Source organism: Colletes latitarsis, chromosome 10 (assembly GCF_051014445.1).
Source record: "Colletes latitarsis isolate SP2378_abdomen chromosome 10, iyColLati1, whole genome shotgun sequence".
Classification (NCBI taxonomy): domain Eukaryota; kingdom Metazoa; phylum Arthropoda; class Insecta; order Hymenoptera; family Colletidae; genus Colletes; species Colletes latitarsis.
Genome location: NC_135143.1, coordinates 24,695,645 through 24,716,144, shown reverse-complemented (window position 1 = coordinate 24,716,144; position 20,500 = coordinate 24,695,645). Strand labels below are relative to the sequence as shown.

Here is a 20,500-nt window from a genome sequence, read left to right as displayed (position 1 = left end):
TTTCCTTCTATCGTCCGAATTTTAGCTTCAACTTGACTAGACTTGAGCTTCGACGTTAATTTTAAGTCCCTATTGTATGCGTCTCCCAATGTTGCCAAGTAATTATTTAACAAGTAGCTTCCCTCGACTCGTTATCTCGTTTCTTGCTTCGGTCACCACTGTTTCGTTGAACGAAACATGTGATCGACCGTCCAGTTTGTCCGAAAGATCTAGTCGCCTGCCAATGATAGATCGATTTCTAGAAATAGAAATCAATCTACCAAGGGCAGTGTCGATTCGATCCGAAGATCTGCTGCACGGTTCAGCATCGCGTCGCGTCGCGTATCCCATAATTTAGCTTCACTCCTTTTTTAATAAAATAATTACTTGGTACAACTAAACTAGAAGATCGAAGGAACATTGCTTCCTTCTATCTCTCTAGTTTAGTAATCTAGCTTGTAAGAATGTAAAAGGGAGATCGATGGAACTTTGATTCCATCTATCTCCCTTCGGGTCTCCACTCGCAGCAACCTCCTCGTGGTGAGACCTGGTAATCGGTGTCACCCACGATAGAAAAGTTATTCTTCGTGGGTGACACCGAGCTAATGGCTGCGAATTTAGAATTGTTTCTTGATATAATAAACGAATATATACACGTACGTGCCCAATGCACGTTTAGAACTATAATTTCTAAATAGAATAGTTATTGTAACCACTTCTTATTTAACATTTCAAAAATCGATTAAAAATACCCTTAATTATTTAAGAAAGACTCGATTGTACCACAAAATCTCAGGTCAATGGAACTCAGAAAGAAAGCAGATCGTGCTCGGATTCGGTTCGATGTCGATCCTTATCGTCCGTCTATGTTGTTATTGGATTGAGTCGTAGGTAATTGTCGGTACAGGTAGTGGATCATAAACTGTTTTGAGAATTCCAAATGACCTGTAGTTCGTTTTCGCTGTCGTGCTTACCGTGTTTTAGAAGTGGAAGCAGCACATTCGTTACATAATGTTATGGGAGTTCTAATCTGGTACTAGTGAAACGGTTTTTTGTGTCAGCAATTGATAAGCTATCAAACAAATAGAAAAAGCTTGTAATAATGCAAAATACGTTTTAAACTGAGGTGTTGTGTAACTCTTTTAATAAAGAAATAAAGTTAGTGCGGAAAAACGACAATTACTTATACCTCAACCCAATATTACGATAGTTTAATCAACCTGTGTCATCCTTGACCGCTGGTTTATCCGCGTTCAAGTCACTGCCGCGGGACTTTTATTGTACTTGTTAAGTAATTGCTTGGCAGAAACTTTCAGGCCAGTACAGCGCGAACTATCGAAACGATCGGATCGCGATTGGACTCGTAAATCACATCGCGACTTAGCCCCGACGTGAAAAAAACGATAACATCGAGCAGCGTGTTGCAAATCACCGACCATGAAGGAAGTCATATTTACATTTTTGGTAATACTCGGCCAGGTGACCGTAAATGTTGCGATGCCGCGAATAAATTACTCGACGCTTCGAAGGCAAATACTGGAATACGAACAACGGATGTCGATAGGCGCTAATCTATCCTTGAACAACGTTGAAGTAGAAGCCAACAAGATCCTGATGAACGCGAAGAGGAAAGAACTGGACGCTGGTTCGTTTTTCGCAAATATTTGGTAATCTTTCGACCAATCGATCAATGCAATAAAATCAAATGACTCTTAAACGCGAAACCGGTTTGATCCACGTGTTTATTACGCAGTCGTGACTTCACAAGTCGTTAGATTCAACGAAGACAATTAAAATTAAACAGTGTATCAGAGATAACGCATATTGATCGACGATATCTCGTCGTTAAACAAAGAGTTCTTTTTGTTCAACGTCGTTCAAGACTTTGCTCGGCCGATTGGAACAAAGTTTCCTCTCGCGTTTCATTGTTTCAAGCGACTTCTTTGGTAATGACATTCGAGTGTCTAGAAATCATGCATGGAATCCCTTACAAGGGAAGCCCCTAATCAGTCTACTCTCGCAAAATGACGGATTGCAAGTCCCTGTGTGTACAGTGTTAGGTGTAGTCGATCATTTTAGGGATATAAGGGATTAACGTAATGTACTTTGCAGCGTACAGTTCAAGTTTATTCGAAAAAGATCTCGATCAGGTAACAATTGTCAACCGATAAAGGAATCGTTTGAAAGAATTGAAACTTCGTTCACGGGGTTGTCACTTCTTTTTCTGATCCGTAGTTTCTCGTTAATTTTCGTAGCCTTCAAGAACCCGTCACAATTCACACCCGGCCGAAACTTCATGTCAGCAAAGAACGACATCGACCGTTCGAAAGTGTTCCAATTCCTTCGTCGTATGCCAAAGGGCGCGGTGCTCCACGCACACGACACCGCGATGGTCAGCTTCGACTACATGTACCACAACGTCACCTTCTTCGATAATCTGTACATTTGCGACAAAAAAGACAACATACGGTTGCACTTTTTCCGGGAACCGGACAAAGACTGCGACTGGGAGCTACTAAAGACGGTGCGCGAGGATCCGTCGCGTGCGTCACACGTGAATAAAAAAATCAAAGAAAAATTAACGATGATTTGCAAAACCTGCAACGACACTTACTCGGACACCGACAAGGCATGGAGCAAGTTCAATTCCATTTTCGAATTCGTGCAACCGCTGGTGACTTACAGGCCCGTCTGGGAGGACCATTTTCTCAAGGCTCTCGAGGAATTGTACCAGGATAACGTGATGTACCTGGAGCTGAGAACCACTTTGCCAAAGTTGTACGATTTCAACGACACCGTGTACAAACCGCGAGATCTAGTTGGTGTCTACGAGAACCTCACCGAAAGGTTAGTATTTCCTGTTCTGTAGTTTCTCTCTATAAAATAAATAAAATAAATATAATCAAAGTCAACAGTTATAAACGCAAACTTTATCAACAAGTAATTTAGTCTCTCGTAATTTGTACGATAAAAAACATTCTAAGGACGTTATCGCTAAGTCGTAAGAATAATATTATTTTTCAATTAGACAGTAGCTTATCAGTACGATAAGATACAAAAAAATTTACCGACAATCAATTGGTAATTAAAAGAAATACAAACGTAATACTTGGATACAAATTGTGACGAAATTCTTACGTCTATAGGAGAAAGAAATCTGATTAGCTGTAGCATGAATTTATCGAACAGCCATTGTGTACCTACTATGTGCAGGTTCAAGAAAGATCATCCAGACTTCGTCGGGGTTAAACTGATCTACGCACCTCAACGATCTGTCGATAACCAACGGATGAAAGATTACGTGAAGACACTGAAGGAATTGCAACAATCGTATCCGAAATTTATAGCCGGATTCGATCTAGTCGGCCAGGAGGACAAAGGGAAGACTCTGAAATATTTTGCGGACATATTGATGGAAGTTGAGTCAAATACAAAGTTTTTCTTTCACGCGGGAGAGACGAATTGGTACGGCAGTTCGACGGACGAGAACCTAGTCGATGCAATTTTGTTGAACACACGACGCATTGGCCACGGGTAAAACGAAACATATTGTTGATTTAATCCTAACTAACTCTAAAACGTGCGTGGAATTGACGAGAAAACAATAATTTTCACACAAATAAGCAAGATATGTTTATTTATAAGGCATAAAACAACGATAAAAAAATTTTCTGCCTGAAATAACGTTACAGTAACGCTTCGATAAAACGTAGGCGAATAGTAAGAGTTCAGAATATTTTATCTCTGATTTGTTCGAATATTCATGATCGATTATTAGTTAAGATTCTTCGGGGATGATTTGTAATCAATATCGACGCAGGTCGTCGTCTAGTAAGCATTGCATCTTTCGATTTTCTAAATATCTTCCCACAGATACGCGTTGATCTATCATCCGTTCCTCATGGAAATGGTAAAGCGAATGGACATCGCCATAGAGGTAAATCCGATCTCCAATCAGGTGTTGAAACTCGTCGATGATTTGAGAAATCATGCTGCAAGACGATTGTTCGCCGAGGGATACCCAGTTGTAGTTTCGAACGACGATCCTGGATTTTGGAACGCAAGGGCCCTCAGTTACGACTTTTACGAAACATTTATGGCGCTCATGTCGGATCATTCCGATCTGAAAGGACTCAAGCAATTAGCCATGAATTCCCTCATTTACAGTAGCATGAATAATACCGAGAAGAATATGGCGATGACTCTTTGGGAGAAGAAATGGGACATCTTCGTGGAAAATGTAGCCCGTAATGGACATTAGGATCACAGACCAGGAGACTGATTAGTATAATATATTCACATCCAAGGGCAGTGTAGAGTGAAAAATTTATGCGCAAATAAGTAAAAAAAATATTTTCTTCTACGAGTCATTAAAGACTTGTAATTATTTTAAATTATCTTCAACGATTCATGTGACATTCATCTGAAGCATTAAACATCGCATAATGAAAATCAGCGATGAATCAATTATTTAAACCGGTTACATGTTTGATTTCATTCGATTCTTGAAAGCGTTTATAGATACAAGGTTGTTTTCCTGCTAGCAAGAGATTGAAATCTGGGCGTGGTTGTCTATTTCTATGGTCTTGGAAAAAGTGAATGAAACTACGCTAAATGCTTTAGTATACATATATAAATCTAATATAAAACAAATTATTGTGTCCATTCTACGAAACAATTGACGACTTTACGACTGTAATATGCATCAATTTCTACTTTTGATGGTACACTAAAAAATTTGTCCAGATTATGGGCAGATATCTGATAGTCGTGTAACCGCGATTTAAAATACATAGTTATGCATTTTCCTGGTATACATTAAGTTGTTTATATTTACCTTTAATGTAAATAAATGGCATTATGTATTTATAAAATAATCAAAAAACAAAACAAAGTGTAATATCACTTCCCTCGCTGCACAATTTAGTATCATAGAAGGAAAGGAAGGAAATTAACGCTTACATATGGTATCACGACAGGTGCTTGATTTAAAAAAAAAAACCATTATTACTAAAGTATATTATTTAAATTTAAATTCATCACAGAAAGAACAATTCACCATTTCCTTTTTAGCTACACCTGTGTCACTTGTGTCACCGTATTATTTGTACCCGTATTTCCATGGTGTTCTATAAAAATTTGTTTACCAGTGTTCCTCGGAATTTTCCAACTGCTGCAAAAAAGTTCGTTGAACGTTTTTCTGAACTGTCTGCTCATTGTGCAATAAAGAATGAAATTTATAGCAGAATTTACAAGGGTCAACATATCGATAACATCACCTGAAAATTAATAAACGATTATTACCATTTGCTCAGATTTCTTGCTCTAATATAACACCAGTAAATTGATTTTCTTTACAACTATCTTCTTCTGTCAATAGATCCGACAGTATTCTCAAGTTCGAATTTATTTGCCAAGTAGAACGACGATTATCGGAAGCAATAAAGAAACGAAATATTTCCGATAATCGATAAGTAGGGGGAAAAAATGAAAAGATGCAACACTTGAACACTACCGCATATGTTCGAAGAAAACTAAATTTTTCTAAAATTCGAACACTATCAGGATAGATCAGAAGAACTTACCTCGTCTCTTCTGACAGTAGGCTGTTATAAAATCAACATTTTTGAGTAATTATCGTTCCGATAATGGACGTTCTACTCTACTTTTAACTTTTAACTTTCGTCCTTTTATCAGTGCAACGTACTTTTAGCCGTGATCCAATAATTTATAATAGCTGTTGTATCAAAGTAACGGTAACTCTCTTCATAAAAGCGGAAAATCAATTCCCACGTCAAAAATTTTATAACTTTAGACAATACAGAATTTTCCTGTTACGAAAATTTATTTTAAATCAACCAGTAAGTCTAAACAGTAGAAATTTGTTTACGATCGCATAATCGATTGAAAAATATTGCTCGTAACAAGATATCGATATAACTATTCGTTGCTTATTTAACCGCACATTAGGGTAATTATTTACATTAGTAACAATCACAATGATTTCAATGGTCCATATCTAAATGAAGCAAATATTATTTGCTTTTTTTAAATCCACGTCGATCTGTTTTTATGCAAGTACAATGAAATTTAAAAAAGAAAAAAATAATTCAGAAAACCATAAGCAAATATTTCAATTATTTCCAATTTTATATGTTATTTCTTGTTTTCGTTTGATCGAACTTCCGACTAAAAATTACGTAAAAAGTTAGGTGAGAATTTGATAGTTGTGCCATACTGACCCAACATGAGGTAACAAGTCCAAAAAAAACCTGGTCCTAGCAGTACACTTAGAAGTCCCAGTATTCCCTGTGGCAATTCTGTCAATAGAAAAAGAAGCAAAACTACGAGCAACATCATGGTAGTTCTGTCAGTTTGCTTCTCTCTGTCCACTCTTCTCGAGCTTTTATTTCTCTCCAAATCTTTTTCTTGAATATTTGTTAACTTTCGTCGTCTTCGTTTCGCTTCTAATAGAACTTGAACGAGTTTCAAACTGACGACAGTCAATACGAGACAGGGAAAAAGTTTTATCACGATGCTGTAGATCCAAAAATTTAATTCCTTCAATATGTCGTGATTTTCCACAGTTTCCGTCAATCGAACGAAGTAGAGTGTCGTGTTTATTGTGTTACCTAACGACGAATCTAAAAACACGAAACAAATTATGATTCGATAGATTCATAAAAATTATGAACATAACACATTTGGTTACGAATTGTAAATTATCAATTTATCGATTATTAAAGCAATCGATGACGTTTCGAGGAGATAGGATTTATCAAAACAGATGATTAGCATGCAAGAGTGAAGTAAGCTTAGATTCATCGATTTCGACTTTGTCTTCTGAGATGTCAACGTTGTGGAAAAATAGCTAGCTGCAGGCGCTAATTCCGTGCCTGCGAATTTGTATGTGTAACGAAGGATTTAATTCGATTTTAATTATACTACAAATATTGGTCAAGGAATTAAAACATTTGTAAACACTAGAGACCATGAGCAAACCGATCGATGTCTGACACAGCAAAGAAGGCTGAAAGTGCTCGTAGCAGTGGGTTTTGCGATAAAAGGGGAAACCCTACATGCTACTAATATCACTGATTAGGTTTAAACAACAAAATTATATACTTGAGACTGTATGCACAATTGTTTAGCGGTAAGAGCGATCGATGGTGCATTTATTAAATTCTTTTTAAGTGTCGGGAACAATACTCGTAAAAACATCAGTCTTAGTTTAAGACTAAACCACTTGTAAAAGCATTAATTCAATTGTACTAAATAATATAAAGAATTCTCACCGAGCAGAGTTTCGTTTCGAATGCTCATCCCATGGGAATCTAGGATCTCCACGTGCGCTCTTACTTCCGTCGTAATGTACAACGGTACACAAAGCACAGGACAGAAAATGTACGCAATCAGAATCGCAAAAATAGTTCTTCTGTAACTGCACCACTCTCTGTTCTTCTGCGGTCTCGCTACCGCTACGTATCTCCACACAGCCAGTATTAACGTTAAACAGATCGAAATCGTGTGACATACCTGTGAAAATTAAGTTCAATCCTATGAATTTACTTCTACCTCTTTATGCTGCTAGGACTTGGTTAAAGATTAAAGTTTATTTCTCTGTTCTCTAATTTAAAAAAACCCTTCTTGATTGCTTTCAAATTACACCGACGTGTTGCAGAATTTTACGAGCTTTATCGTATATACGCGTTTATAGAATCGGAAACTAAATTCACGTTTCGTTTGAACGAAGTTTGTCTTTAATTAAAGAAGACGACCGATCCGTTGCATCAAATTGATTGGTTTCCAAACATGTAGGTCAACCCTTGTCAAACAAAATAAGGATACAACGATCAAGGCAGAATGCAATGATCCGCGAATAACAAAATCAGTTTGCAAACCGGTACCGCAACGATTCTTTAATGATACACTAAATGAAAGAAATCCTAATTATTGCAATTCATTTTCTTCGTTTTGATCACGGTGGATACAAATGCTTCACCTTCTCCTTCTTCCTTACCCTCGAATTTTAATAATTTTATTTCTGAGATAAGTAAAGATCGCCTGTTACCTGTGCGAAGTGCGAATGAAATAGCACGAAAAGTGCCCATCCATAAGTGAAGGTATCTTGTCTTGATCGACGGTACAAGTAAAGATGAAAGGAATAAGGGATGTAATCGATCATTACAAGTAAATCAGCCAGGGCCAATCCCGTTAAAATTAAATTCGTCGGTGATCGCATTTCTCGTCGCGTTAGGACGAGAATATTCAGAACGTTTGCAACCGAACCAAAAATACAAACGAAAAAGGAGATCCACCCATGTAATTGAAAATAATTCGAATGGAAAGATGATAAATCGCAAACATAATAGTTCGAAGATACATTAACATCCATGACTCTTTTTAAATGCACTTCTCCTTTTGATTTTTATTAACGTACTTTGTCTGTCGACCGAACAATTTTCAAAATGTTAATCGTCCGAATTGGGTGTTCGATAGTTCGACATTCGATGTATCCTCGATTCTTGAAGGAAAATTTTTCGATCGACGATTTTTCTCTTGACTATGAAAACATTTAAACCGTGTCCTTAGAATTCGTTTGAATAATAATCAGTTTTTTAGGAGAGAACCTATCTTCGATAAAAGTTCTCGTATCTCGGTTTTGCAGAATGTGTTTAGCCTCATTTATTATTCTTCGTGTCTTTCATATTTTAACGCAATTTTCTTCCGAAGGTTAAACAATCATAAATTATCCACCAACATTTTTTTATCGACTGTCGTTTATCCTTGGAAAACTGTTCGCGCACTTATCTTCAATCTTCGTGCATGAATTACTTCGACTCTTGAAACTAACTTCCCTAAAACGCGATGTTTTGTTCTTTAAAGCTTATCGGAAAGTAAACAGCCTTTCGAGCTGGGAGATACATTTTGTATTAGAGTAAAGTACAGTTTCTGAAAGTTTCTTGATCCCAACGGAACAATTTTCCTTCAATTTTCGCGCGATGATCGAATAACACTGCCTTCTCATGTAGTTTCGATTTAACTAAGAATTCGCAACGTTTTACGTTTATGTAATATTATTACATTTTATTTTAAATACAATTTATAAGTTTCGTTTAGGTGAAACTCTGTAAAGATCCTTTTTGTAACATGTTATTATTTTGAAGTAACTCGGAATATTAAATTTAACTTTATTTATTCTTATTTAAGCAATTAAAATTGCTCGAACTCGGTGAAAGTCACAACGCGAGATGCAACAGGCGTACGATCGAATAAAATAACGACGCTTTAGCACGTTAACGTCCGAGCGTCGCGACGTAGGTCGAGCTAATGTTACGAGACGCTGTCGGCGTCGCAGACGCCCCCGAAATTTTAACGCAGGCGCAAGTCGTTTCCTTCTTTTCCGCGATAGTTTCTCTCCTTTCTAATTTTTCTTTTGTTTACCAAATAATTCCCACGCTGATGCTCCATTTGCACTTTTTGAAGCAGGGGTATCAAATTCGCTTTATTTTACAATTTCTGGTATTTATTTTCATAAACGTGGGGCTAGAATGTATGCATAACAAACGGAAATCGTTGCAAAAATCTTCTAAACGTCGAAATCGATTCTAAGAAAAACGGGGGCACGATTTTCTCCGAGAATTGTATGATTTCTTTGATATCGTGGACGCCTGATACCTTTAAAATTATGAACATTGAAGAAGGTAAGCCATTTCTGCTAAATCAAAGAAAGAAAGGACGACCTGGCTGTATGATTAGAGGGAATCGCGCAGTATTCCACAGAAAGAAGAAACTAGCGATTCTGAAAGAGAGAAGAATCCAGGCGATACAGTATGATGTGCATGAAATGAGTGCTCTGGGAAATACATATTTCTTATACGTTTCGTATCTACTATACCGAAATATTGTTTCGTTGCACTACTTTCACTAACAGTTTTATATTCTTCGAAATAAAACGGAACAATAAAATTACAGAGCCTAGACATGGAAAGTTACATTAACAACTAAATTGTGCATTTAATCTTTCTGTAAAAGACCAATTTTCTACCCAAAAATTTTGCGTTTAATGATAATTATTACGTACTATACATAAGTACACGCGGTATAAAGGTGAAAGCATATTGGGTTATTCAGAAAGTTCGTAGCGTTTTCCAATAGACGACAGAATTAATATATTCTGAGGTTTAGACGTACGTAGAGCATTGCAGCGTCCATACGTATTTCGTTAAAACGGTTTCTCAAGCTCTAATTAGTACAAAAGTTTCGAGTGCAGACGGTTTTTACTCGTCTGAGTGCATGCAGAAAATGGAAGATAATAAAATTCATTTTCGTCGATGCTGCTTTCTTGTCGCGAAGGTAAAAATACAGACCGAACAGTAAGGGAAATTGTGAAATACGGTAAATTACTTTTTCAATTTAAACTATTGACTATTATAATCTAAAACATTAGTCGTTTCATTAGAAAAAAAAAATTGTGATTTGGCAACTTACCTATTATTCTTTCACGAAATGAATAGCTTTGCGATGTAGGAAAATAGATATTGCAGGTCAATGTCGTCTATGGATTACGGTTAGGGATGATTTCTTCACCAGGAATCACAGGTATCTCACTACCAGGTAGCCAATTCTCCCACCAAGACGACGGGTTCTCCCACCAGTAAACATCCGGTTTTCTCATCATCATTAGCAGCAAGTTCCACAGTAGTTAGTTCCTTCGCGAACCTGCCTCTCGGCTCTGCATAGTGGGCACAAAGAGATCCTGATCGGAACAGAAAAGTGGAAAGAGCCAGTTCGCCAGTTCTGGAATACATCATTACCTCGGCCTATAGTGACGCCTGTGTACGCTGAATTTATAATCAACAAGGTATTCCCATTTCTTTTTTTTTTTTTGGAACCATATAGATCGACTTTTTTACATAATCTGAAAGTTTACAGATTTAAGAATACATCGGTAAAGTATTAAGACAAAACTCTAAAATAATACGTTAAAAAATAGTCTCGTCTGGTGTAAACAACGTGTATGCATTTTATTTCAACATTGAACATTCACTAATGTGTATACAATATAATATATGTATTTGTGTATATAATATACATATGGTGATAATAATAATATTATCATTTATGTATACAAGAACATCGTTTACGTTGCTGCTGTTAATGTATACACGCACATGTACGCATTTAATTAATCAATATGATAATTATTCTAATATATAATTAATCGTTCATATTGTATACCTTTCTATCATCCTCTAATTGTGTCGATAAATACAGCCCTTAGTAAATTACATTAATCATTCATCTGTTTCGTGGATAAAATCTCGTCTTGTTTAATTGTATACACACGCGTGTACAACTAATAATTTTGTTTCTGCGTGCACGCGTATGTATATTATATTCCCTGTATCTTATTTTCATAATCATCTAAAAAATTACCTACTTCTATATGTTTGTTAATTAACTAATTAATTGGTAATTTTCGTTTTTCCGTCATCACGGTTCTTTTTTTCTTGTATCACAATTACCTGGTATTATCGTGTCGAACGATTACTATTCGAACTTCGCAAACGGTTGTTCTTCTTTGTTTTCAAGGTTCTCTTGGTTCTTTGGGTGGAAGAAAGAACGTAGGAAAATTACATTTATAACAAAGGTTATGACCTCCAAAATTTGTGGAAGTAATGAGCATAGTTGTATTTTTTTTTTCTTTTTTTTTCTTTAAGAAAACGGTAAACGTTAACAGTATTTTCTTATGGGGAAATAAAACAGCAGAAGAACTACAATTTTGCAAAAACGAATATGAAAAAGAAATTTACGAAGCAATTCGAGGGAATTTCCACATTGTGTACGTGTCATAAATACGATACTAATTAAGTGCGTTTTCTCTTTTAAAATGAATTTAATAATTTTAAACGAGAATATTTTCCCTCGTTCCAGTAACACAGCAGTAATTGTTGTTATAGTTTATGTTAGTTAACTTTCTGAAATTTAATGTAGTTAAAATTAATTTAACGTTTTATTGGCTTCGTTAATTTCGTTTCTTAATTTTCACAGCTCGATTACGTAACTATAATTAATTATCATTAACAATATTGGGTAATGATCGCTTAAGAATCATCTTTATTGCTGTTGTTTCATGCATTGATATACATCGGGATACTGTGAAAAATAGCGCTGAATAACATAATTATACACAGGGTTTCCATAATAAAAGCATTGTACAACGAAATTAACAGCAACATAACATTGACCAATTTATCGACTTAAGAATTAAAACTTTCGGAATTAAATAAATGTATTTCAGGAGAATAATGGCCTAAAAAAACATAAAATGTGAACATTGACAATATAGTATGAGCTGCACAATACTCACTAAAAATTAACAAAAGTTCATATGAGGTTGGTAAAAATTATTCTGTTAACCACTATTTTTAATCCGTTAAAATCTAAATACTACTATTTCGTACTTAAAACGACAGGAAGTAGTTGTTTTAACCCTTTTGTTACAATGAGCCACTAAACTAGAGATTTAACCACTTCCCCCTTTTAGCCAAGTTGAAATATAAGTCAAATGTAAGTTTTGCAGAAATGTTTACATATTTTTTCTCATGCAAACTTGATTTAAAAAATGAAGTGAAAATTATTCAACAAGGAAGTGGTTTATATTAAACTCGTATGTGTATATTAACACAATCTGCTGTCCACGTAAAAGTAAATCGGAAAATTGACTTGCAGTAAAAAACATTAATCCATTTCTCAAGCCTTCTTCGTGATAATTTCGTTTCACTACACATTTGGCAACAAATTACGCCAAAATAGGTAACCACGATATTTAATAAAGGAAAAATGGTTTGCAGTTAATCTTGTTATATGGAAAAAGGATCGATAAACAGGTCTAAATAAATAAACAGACATTTAAACAAAATAATCCGTGAATTTATTAGAAATAACACAGGAAAGAATAAAAGAAATGACAAACAACAAATCAAAGACAATGAGGCTGCACTAACCGTTTAGGACGATCGTCCAATTAATCAACTAGTGAAGCAACTAATTGTAACTTAATTCTAATAGCATATCACAACCGCGAGTACTTCTTCCGATGTTTTGATATTTTCAGCTTTCGAAAGAAGACCATCGGTATCGCCATCACTTTATGTTTATCTATTTTCGCACGTGGGCCAATTGTACATACCAGCGATATTTCCGTTCACAATGCTTTCCAACTTATCCGATGAAATTCAAAGTGCAATTAAACAATTTCTTCTCCTCCCGATCTGCACAATAACAATTCGACGGTAGAAACACGAATCGAACGGTTATTTGACAATAAATTTGTTTCGTCGTCGTGTTTGCAAAATATTTCCCACCGTTGATCGCAACATCGTACCAAAACTGTTGTTCGTTGTAAAAGACATCGTAAAATTGTGGCTCAGAAATGTTTTGCAATTACAGAGAGATTGTTACTTGTAATAATTTCCGAACGATGACATATTCTCAGAGAAATTTCGTTCGAACGATATTCTACCGTTAACAATTCGCGGCAACGCCTCTGAGAAATTGCTTACACTTTTAATAACGATATTTGAGTCTACGATACCGAAGCAAAGCCAACACCAAAGGTTAATCAATTACGAGAAAAGGAAATTTCGTGATAACGTGAACTGTCTCGGTACTCCCACACAACGCAATTATTTTCGATTCGTTTCAAGCTACGTATTATTGTAATTCCACCTTTACGTCCAAAGGATCTCAACGAACAAAACGGTTTTGATCCTTTGCGTGGAAACACCTGTTCCGTAGAATTTACTTGAAAGTAACAAGAAAATAAGGAACGGTTGAATCCGGCGTTCCTCGACCGACATAAGCGTTAGAAAAAAAACAGTAGATTTGCCTCTAAATTGAAAGAACAAAGTCGCAAAAATTAATCCCGTCGTAAGGTTGAGAAGCACCGTTGGTGTACACCTCGAATCGGCGGATTTGTGCCGTTTTAAGGGGAATACCGCTTTCCCTTTCTCGTTTTCGCGCAGCTGAAACGCCGTAGAATGGCGTAGACGCCATAAAACGTTTCGTTGCGTGAAAACGAGAAGCATCCCAATAGGGGGAATCCCACAAACGAAACGGTACAGAAAGAATTCGTATCACCCGTTGTATGTACAGTTACATACTTAATATACATGGTCCTACATGCGAATGAACACCCATCTCCAGAATGTCTACATATTGTTTACTTAACTCTACTATTTTATTTATATAATCGAACAAAGTAGTTCCTCAATTTATTTCGTCTGTACCTATTAAATTGAGTGTAATATTTAAAGAGAACAAAAGTGTTAAAAAGATTTATGGTAAGCAACTATTCCACTTATTCGCTAACATAAGTTAATCGATAATGTTATTCCGTTTTAAACGAATATTTCCGAATGTTCGAATAATTAGTATTTATTAAACATTTCGTTAAACTGATAACAGTACCGCCAATTATTCTATCGAAATATTTAATTATTTTATTATTTAGCTGTTTATCGAAATGAATTTGAAAGATTTTTTTTTTCTTTAAAATTATCTTTGCGCTAGTGACTTATTTTTAATCACTTATTTAAACTATCACAATTAAGAGTTTACTGGGAAACTACTATATTATTAATAAAGAAATAAATTAATGAATGAAGAATCATTTTTCTTTTTTTTTTTTTTTAAATATTTCCTTCGTATAAATAAACGATGTTACGGTAAATAAATATTTGTATTTGTCTTATCACACGGTAACTATATAGAAGTCTTTCTTTGGGGAAATAAATCATCGTTAAAGAATAAGAAAACTATTTATATGTTATTTAGACAATGTTTAATTGGCCGTAGGATTATTATTTCGTTCGAAGTTCTTCTTGGAATTAAAATATTTAATATTTAGTTTACCGATCGGGCAATTCACGGAACAAATTTATTAATTTTTATTGCAACGAAATTATACTCGATTCACGATACTCTCGAAAATTATAAAACCTTCAGTATATACATATACATATATATATAACGAGGAGAATATTAACGAAATTTATATGAAATGCTTTGAAGAGATTATGTTTCATTCTTGCATACGCATGAAAGTTATATTATAGATAAGCTCTGTCGGAAGAGGGGTCCAAATTTTAATAAACGTCAATCCTTCAATTACCATATTGATCTTTTTTGTTAATCAGCGCCACTTTCCACTCTAATTAGGAGTACAAGTTGATCAAAGAAATAGCTTGATCAATGACGAATTTGTTCGTTTCACGAATTTTCCATCCACAATTTTCGTTAATAACAACCGGAATCTAAAGGCGTACTAATATTTGCAACTATCCTGTATTTGTTCGTAAAAAAATCCTGGATGGAAATACTTTCTTAAACAACCGCATCATTTTGAAATCGAAATCATAACCTTTCGTTCGACAATTCTCTTTTCACTCAACATCAAAACGAAATGAAATTGAAGAAAAAAAAAAACGATAGCGAAATTAATGAAAATTAATGTCGATAATTAGGGCGTTCGCCTAACATTGCATAAACTATTAATCGAATAAAATACACAACAAATCAATTTCGCTTCGCTTCTTATTTCGAAGTGAAACCGTCCCGTGCGTTGTAAAGCTATAAAACTTTTAAACAATTTGTGAACGTGGTTTAATACGATTAAAAAAAATGTTCCCTCTGCCGATTCTATGAAACCGTACAGCGAATAATTCGGCGTTATTTTCTAAGCTTTCCGTAGTTTCGCTTGTTCGTCGAACTCATCGATTTCTACATTCGTCTCTGACCATCGCGTTTCCCTAATTGATTTCGATTAATACGTCTAATTAAATACATCTACTTAGGCTTAGATAATTCTATGTAAGGCATGGAGTATGTTATCTTGTTATCAGGTATGTAGATTATTCGTATATCTTTATCTCAAAATGTTCTTTACCAACTCTCTCTCTCACACACACACACACACCCACGCGCGCACGTGCTCACACGCACAGACGATCGTTTCCGCGTATTTGTGTACGTCTATTTCCTCGCTCGTATTATTAAACGATCAATTTGTTATCGAAATCTTCGTCGAACGAAAAATACTTTACACGATTTCTTTGTCGCGAAAACGCGCCCCCTTAGCTTGCAATATTCTTCGTCTCCGGTGATTTAAACTTGACTCATAAATTTCTAACTATTTGAACTTGTTGTTTTTCCCCTCTTACTTTCAATGGCATTCAATCACGTTTCAACTTACGTTGCATCGACCAATCGATTGATTAAAATATTCTGTTCCGTAATTTGCATTAATTTCACCCATTCGCAGAGAAACTTGGTTTTTTTCTTTAATTGTACTATACGAAGCTCTTTGAGATGGGCAATTATTCAAATAATAAGTAACCAATAATATCGACTTGTAGAAATTTATTCCTGTCGTTTCTACGATCGAAGTTTTTATTCATTTTGAAAAGTTTCATTTTATAAATCAAATTCTAATTTCTGTTCAACAAGTGACGGATGAACAGATTATAAAATAATGTTAAATAAGAATTTTACCCATCTTTGTTCCTAAATGATTCTCTCGTTCGTAAAATACTTCTCCATGAACAATAGCAAAAGAATAGTTTCGAAAAATTTTGATCAATGAGTCTAAATTTCAACCAAGTTTCTTGCTCTTTGGCGAACTTCAGATGCGCACGCGTATATCCGATTAACCATAGAATCGTCTTCCGATTTTTCATGAAAATCACAAGTAAAACGTCGAGAAACAACTACCATTCTTCAGCAACTCCTATATAACCTACTGTAAAACTCCGACAAATTGTCTGTCCTAAGTAAATTAGCTCGTTGATCAATGACTAACTTGTTGGTTCCCTATTAATCAATAAATTAACAATAATTAAAGCCCGATAAAGCGTGTTAATTATTTATTAATTATTCATTATTAGTGCAACCATCCATCACAAGGGTTTCTGTCTTTCATTACCTCTAATTATTTTGTATTATTATTACTATTATTTACAAATTCTTTAGTCTTAGAAAATATAATTTGTGGGAAATAGAGAATTCTAGCAATGAAAAATATTGTTCCACGAATAAATTCGTTTGAAAACAATTTACGTAAATTTTGTTCGAAACGTTCGGTAACGAATTCAATTAATTTCGTATAATTTGCACTCATGCAATAATAAAACTGTACGCGAAAATGTAAGTTTATATATTCAACAAATATAATTTAAAATAATGTTGTAAAATTATTTACAAATTTATGGAAAATATTTAGAAAGTTTATTGCACGAAACAGCTTTGCAATTCAGTTTACGACAAATGGCCTGTTTTTTGGACAGAAAAATAACGTTGCAACGAGAAAAGCTAATTTTCAGTCGTAATGTTAAAAAATAACTGGACTACTGATTGGATTTTCAAAAGTTTTTTTTTTTGGAAATTTTAATTACTGTCTATTAATTTTAGAAAAGTTATTGCTACGTTCATCATTTTATATGTAAAATTTTTTGTCAAACTTTTTTACCGTCGACATTATTTTTGTCATTTAACAAAATCGATCGACTTTTTTTATTAATTGTATGTAAAACAATTGAACACTGCTTAGAAAGCAATGGGAAGATTTCACGATGATTCATATTTGCATTTAAATGCTTTATGTGTATACAAATATACAACAATGTATAAACGAATGATGAAATTTTATCTACGTACAGTGACTAAATATTAAAATTGTCAAAAGAAATTGCACTTTATTATTTTTTTTAATTATTTGTCGTTTCTAATGACAAATAAAATTAATAAATCTGTTAAACTGATGAAATTCATTTTTTCAAAATATACCGAGATCGACTCATATTTTTTTCTAACAAATTCCTGCGGTATAATTCGAATAAATTGAAATTGAATGATTAAATTATTGAACACGTTATAATATAAAATTATAATAATAACAGTATAAATTGCAAATTCATTAGGCCTTACATCTTTTGATCGATATATCATCGGGAGGCCTCGTTCGAAATTGTCATTGAATAATAATTAATTGCACTTCGTTTAACGTAATTAATTTCACATTTGTAATCAAATTGTAATCAATGTAAAACACAAAGGAACATTTGTTCATAACGAAATATAATATTTTGTATTTAAAATACTCTTCACGAACGATATAGTAAATAGATAACAATACATAAAGAAGAGACAGAATCGATCTCGATAAAAATACAAAAATTCGCTAATTCATGGTTTTAATGGAAACCAAAGAGATGGTAAAATTACAAATAGTAAACAGAGAAAGATGTTAACTTACGAAGTTAAATCGACTATTTAATTCCCCGTCGAAATACCATGTTTTATTTGTTTAAACCTTTCATAGGCCTTGTAAAAATTATTTAGCTATTTATGTGTATATATATATTTATCTATATTACATATATATATATATATATCACCAAATCAACAAATAAATATCCTAAATATATTAAATATCGTATAATAGATGCTCTCCCAACAAATAATATATAACTTCTCAACTATTTTCGTTAATAATAGTTCAATATAATTATATCTATGCATATGTACCTGTATATGTATATACACATACATATACGTATACATATATAAATTCATTTATTTATTTATATTTATATTTTTCTTCATTTCATTAATTCTTCGGTTCATTTGTCTATTTATTTGTTTAAACCTTAGGCGTTTATCTATACGAAATTGACTACCCTTGTATCCCGGTAGCTTTGCTTTTGTTTTTCTTCTTTCGTTATTTAATTTCTAATACGATCGCCGTTGTTGCGGCGATAAATAAGCAACGAACTAGTAAAATTATTTTAAAAGTTATGCAGACGTGATCGTCGCATTATTAGAAAAAAAAAAAACATAGATTGTATTAGTTTTCCTTAGAAATAAAGATAATTAGGAATTAATCAGGCATAAATTCAATTTGTTTCGATATCCTAATTGCCTCGTCCGATGTCTTTCTAAGGGGTTGCTAGCGCTACGTCTGCTCACATGTTATTATTAACATTTTATCGTTTTTTACGATTTTCACAAATCTTGAAATAATTCGATTCAATCCGTCTTACGGATGTTTACTCGAAGAGCATTTTCTCTTGCTCGTTGTAATTTTTTGCTTTCGAATTAGATACCATTTATATATAGCTTTTCGAAATTATGTTATTTCCCTATAGTTTATATTCAGCATAATTACTTTTGTTCTACGTTTAGATTGATTTAAATTCTGTTTCAATTCAAATTTAACGAACCAATTTAATACTCCCATAATTTTTGGTCTCTTGTTCACCCGAATTCACGTCGAACGACCTACACAATTGTGTGTGTGTGTTTTTTTTTAAACCGGTTTAGATTAAACGAACGATTACTAACCGTAAAAAATAATTTCATCGGTTAATCAAGGTTTTTAACTTCGTTCCAAAAGCAATAAGTAGTTTATGTACCTGCTCGAATCTCGAGGAGGAAATACAGGCTGGTCCAGGCAACTACTGCTACCTAAATATCTCCGAAACTATAGAAAATAGTTAAAACGCTATAGAAACAAAAACACCACGGTTTAAGGGAATCCGTATTACAACAGGAATAGAAACACGTGTTATTCGATTTAAAAAGTAAAGGTAACCATCGTATCTCAAGAGCACTTAAGCATACAACCACCCACCGTTGTTTCAATGACATTTAGTTGGCAATAATTGCTGCACCTTCTCGTGTACGTGCTAGTGTGATTTCGAAGCTTAAAGTAATTAACGAATTAACCTTATAAATACTTTGATCCTAAAATTAGCTTCGACGTCATCTCAATGAAAAGGTAATCGATCCTCAAAATAATTAAATTTGCCAACGGCCCCGGGTCATGTTTTTGGAGTTTACCAGCTGAATCTTTCAAGTAACTTCGCCTACTAGGTATTATCAAATACCCATAAATCATGGGCCAGATTAAGCTACGGGTCAACTTAATCAAAGAAAGTAAGATCAATGCGTCGACGGTCGAGATAGGGTGAAGCAGGAAGGTTTCGTTCCAAGGAGTCCTTACAGTCAAATGAACGCTCCGAAGTTCTTCAAATGTCCGAAGTTGCACGTTCAACGCACCCCTACTTCCTCTCACTTATCCTCCGGATTTGCTCTCGGTGATCTTTCTGTTTCCTGTCTCTCGCTGCGAACAGAGATCAACTCCTCCAAATATTTTTCTCCTTCAAAGCAAACATGTGGCAAAAGAATCCTCGTTCGATCAGAGAACCTATTTTTATTCAACAATTAAGGAATCGATAGTTTCTATTTCTCCCCTTTAACGTCACTTTTCAAACGTCATTGTCTAGATTGAACGAAATATACGTAGTTGTCTGCAAACCCGTTAAAAGATACAAGAAAAAACTAACACAAGTCAAATGGAATGGCACAAAAACGAGGGTAAGGATCATTACTCTACCATTTCCTATAACCGTCTATTGTACACTGATGCTGAGACTGTTTGAGCGTATAGTCTCGTAAC

The 20,500-nt window shown here is 34.3% G+C and overlaps 3 protein-coding genes across 3 annotated transcripts in view; 1 reads left to right on the top strand and 2 right to left on the bottom strand.

The window, feature by feature from the left end:
* Window positions 1-1,279: 1,279 nt before the first annotated feature.
* On the top strand, window positions 1,280-5,260 carry LOC143346810 (adenosine deaminase). The gene is made up of 4 exons (XM_076775301.1): window positions 1,280-1,624; window positions 2,235-2,826; window positions 3,193-3,513; window positions 3,853-5,260. The coding sequence occupies exons 1-4, from the start codon at window positions 1,417-1,419 to the stop codon at window positions 4,238-4,240; spliced, it is 1,509 nt and encodes a 502-aa protein (XP_076631416.1). The 5' UTR covers window positions 1,280-1,416; the 3' UTR covers window positions 4,241-5,260.
* LOC143346812 (G-protein coupled receptor dmsr-1) lies at window positions 5,053-9,103 on the bottom strand. The gene is made up of 4 exons (XM_076775303.1): window positions 8,051-9,103; window positions 7,275-7,515; window positions 6,222-6,623; window positions 5,053-5,258 (listed from the first exon to the last, which is right to left on the bottom strand). The coding sequence occupies exons 1-4, from the start codon at window positions 8,372-8,374 to the stop codon at window positions 5,053-5,055; spliced, it is 1,173 nt and encodes a 390-aa protein (XP_076631418.1). The 5' UTR covers window positions 8,375-9,103.
* Window positions 9,104-12,893: 3,790 nt separating this feature from the next.
* Window positions 12,894-20,500, bottom strand: part of LOC143346811 (uncharacterized) — a 31,437-nt gene continuing 23,830 nt past the window's right edge. The window contains exon 9 of the mRNA XM_076775302.1: window positions 12,894-20,164. Coding sequence (XP_076631417.1) covers window positions 20,113-20,164 — 52 coding nt within the window. The 3' untranslated portion in view covers window positions 12,894-20,112. The remainder of the gene's footprint in view (window positions 20,165-20,500) is intronic.

Bases quoted from the DNA above. Each gene is read 5' to 3' on its own strand.
- LOC143346812 (XM_076775303.1), bottom strand. From the start codon at position 8,374: ATGGATGTTAATGTATCTTCGAACTATTATGTTTGCGATTTATCATCT. The intron at 7,516-8,050 runs GTAACAGGCGAT...TAATTTTCACAG, and splicing joins TTCATTCGCACTTCGCACAG to GTATGTCACACGATTTCGAT. The intron at 5,259-6,221 runs GTCAGTATGGCA...ATTAATTTTCAG, and splicing joins GACTTGTTACCTCATGTTGG to GTGATGTTATCGATATGTTG.
- LOC143346810 (XM_076775301.1), top strand. From the start codon at position 1,417: ATGAAGGAAGTCATATTTACATTTTTGGTAATACTCGGCCAGGTGACC. The intron at 1,625-2,234 runs GTTCGTTTTTCG...TAATTTTCGTAG, and splicing joins GAGGAAAGAACTGGACGCTG to CCTTCAAGAACCCGTCACAA. The intron at 2,827-3,192 runs GTTAGTATTTCC...TACTATGTGCAG, and splicing joins TACGAGAACCTCACCGAAAG to GTTCAAGAAAGATCATCCAG.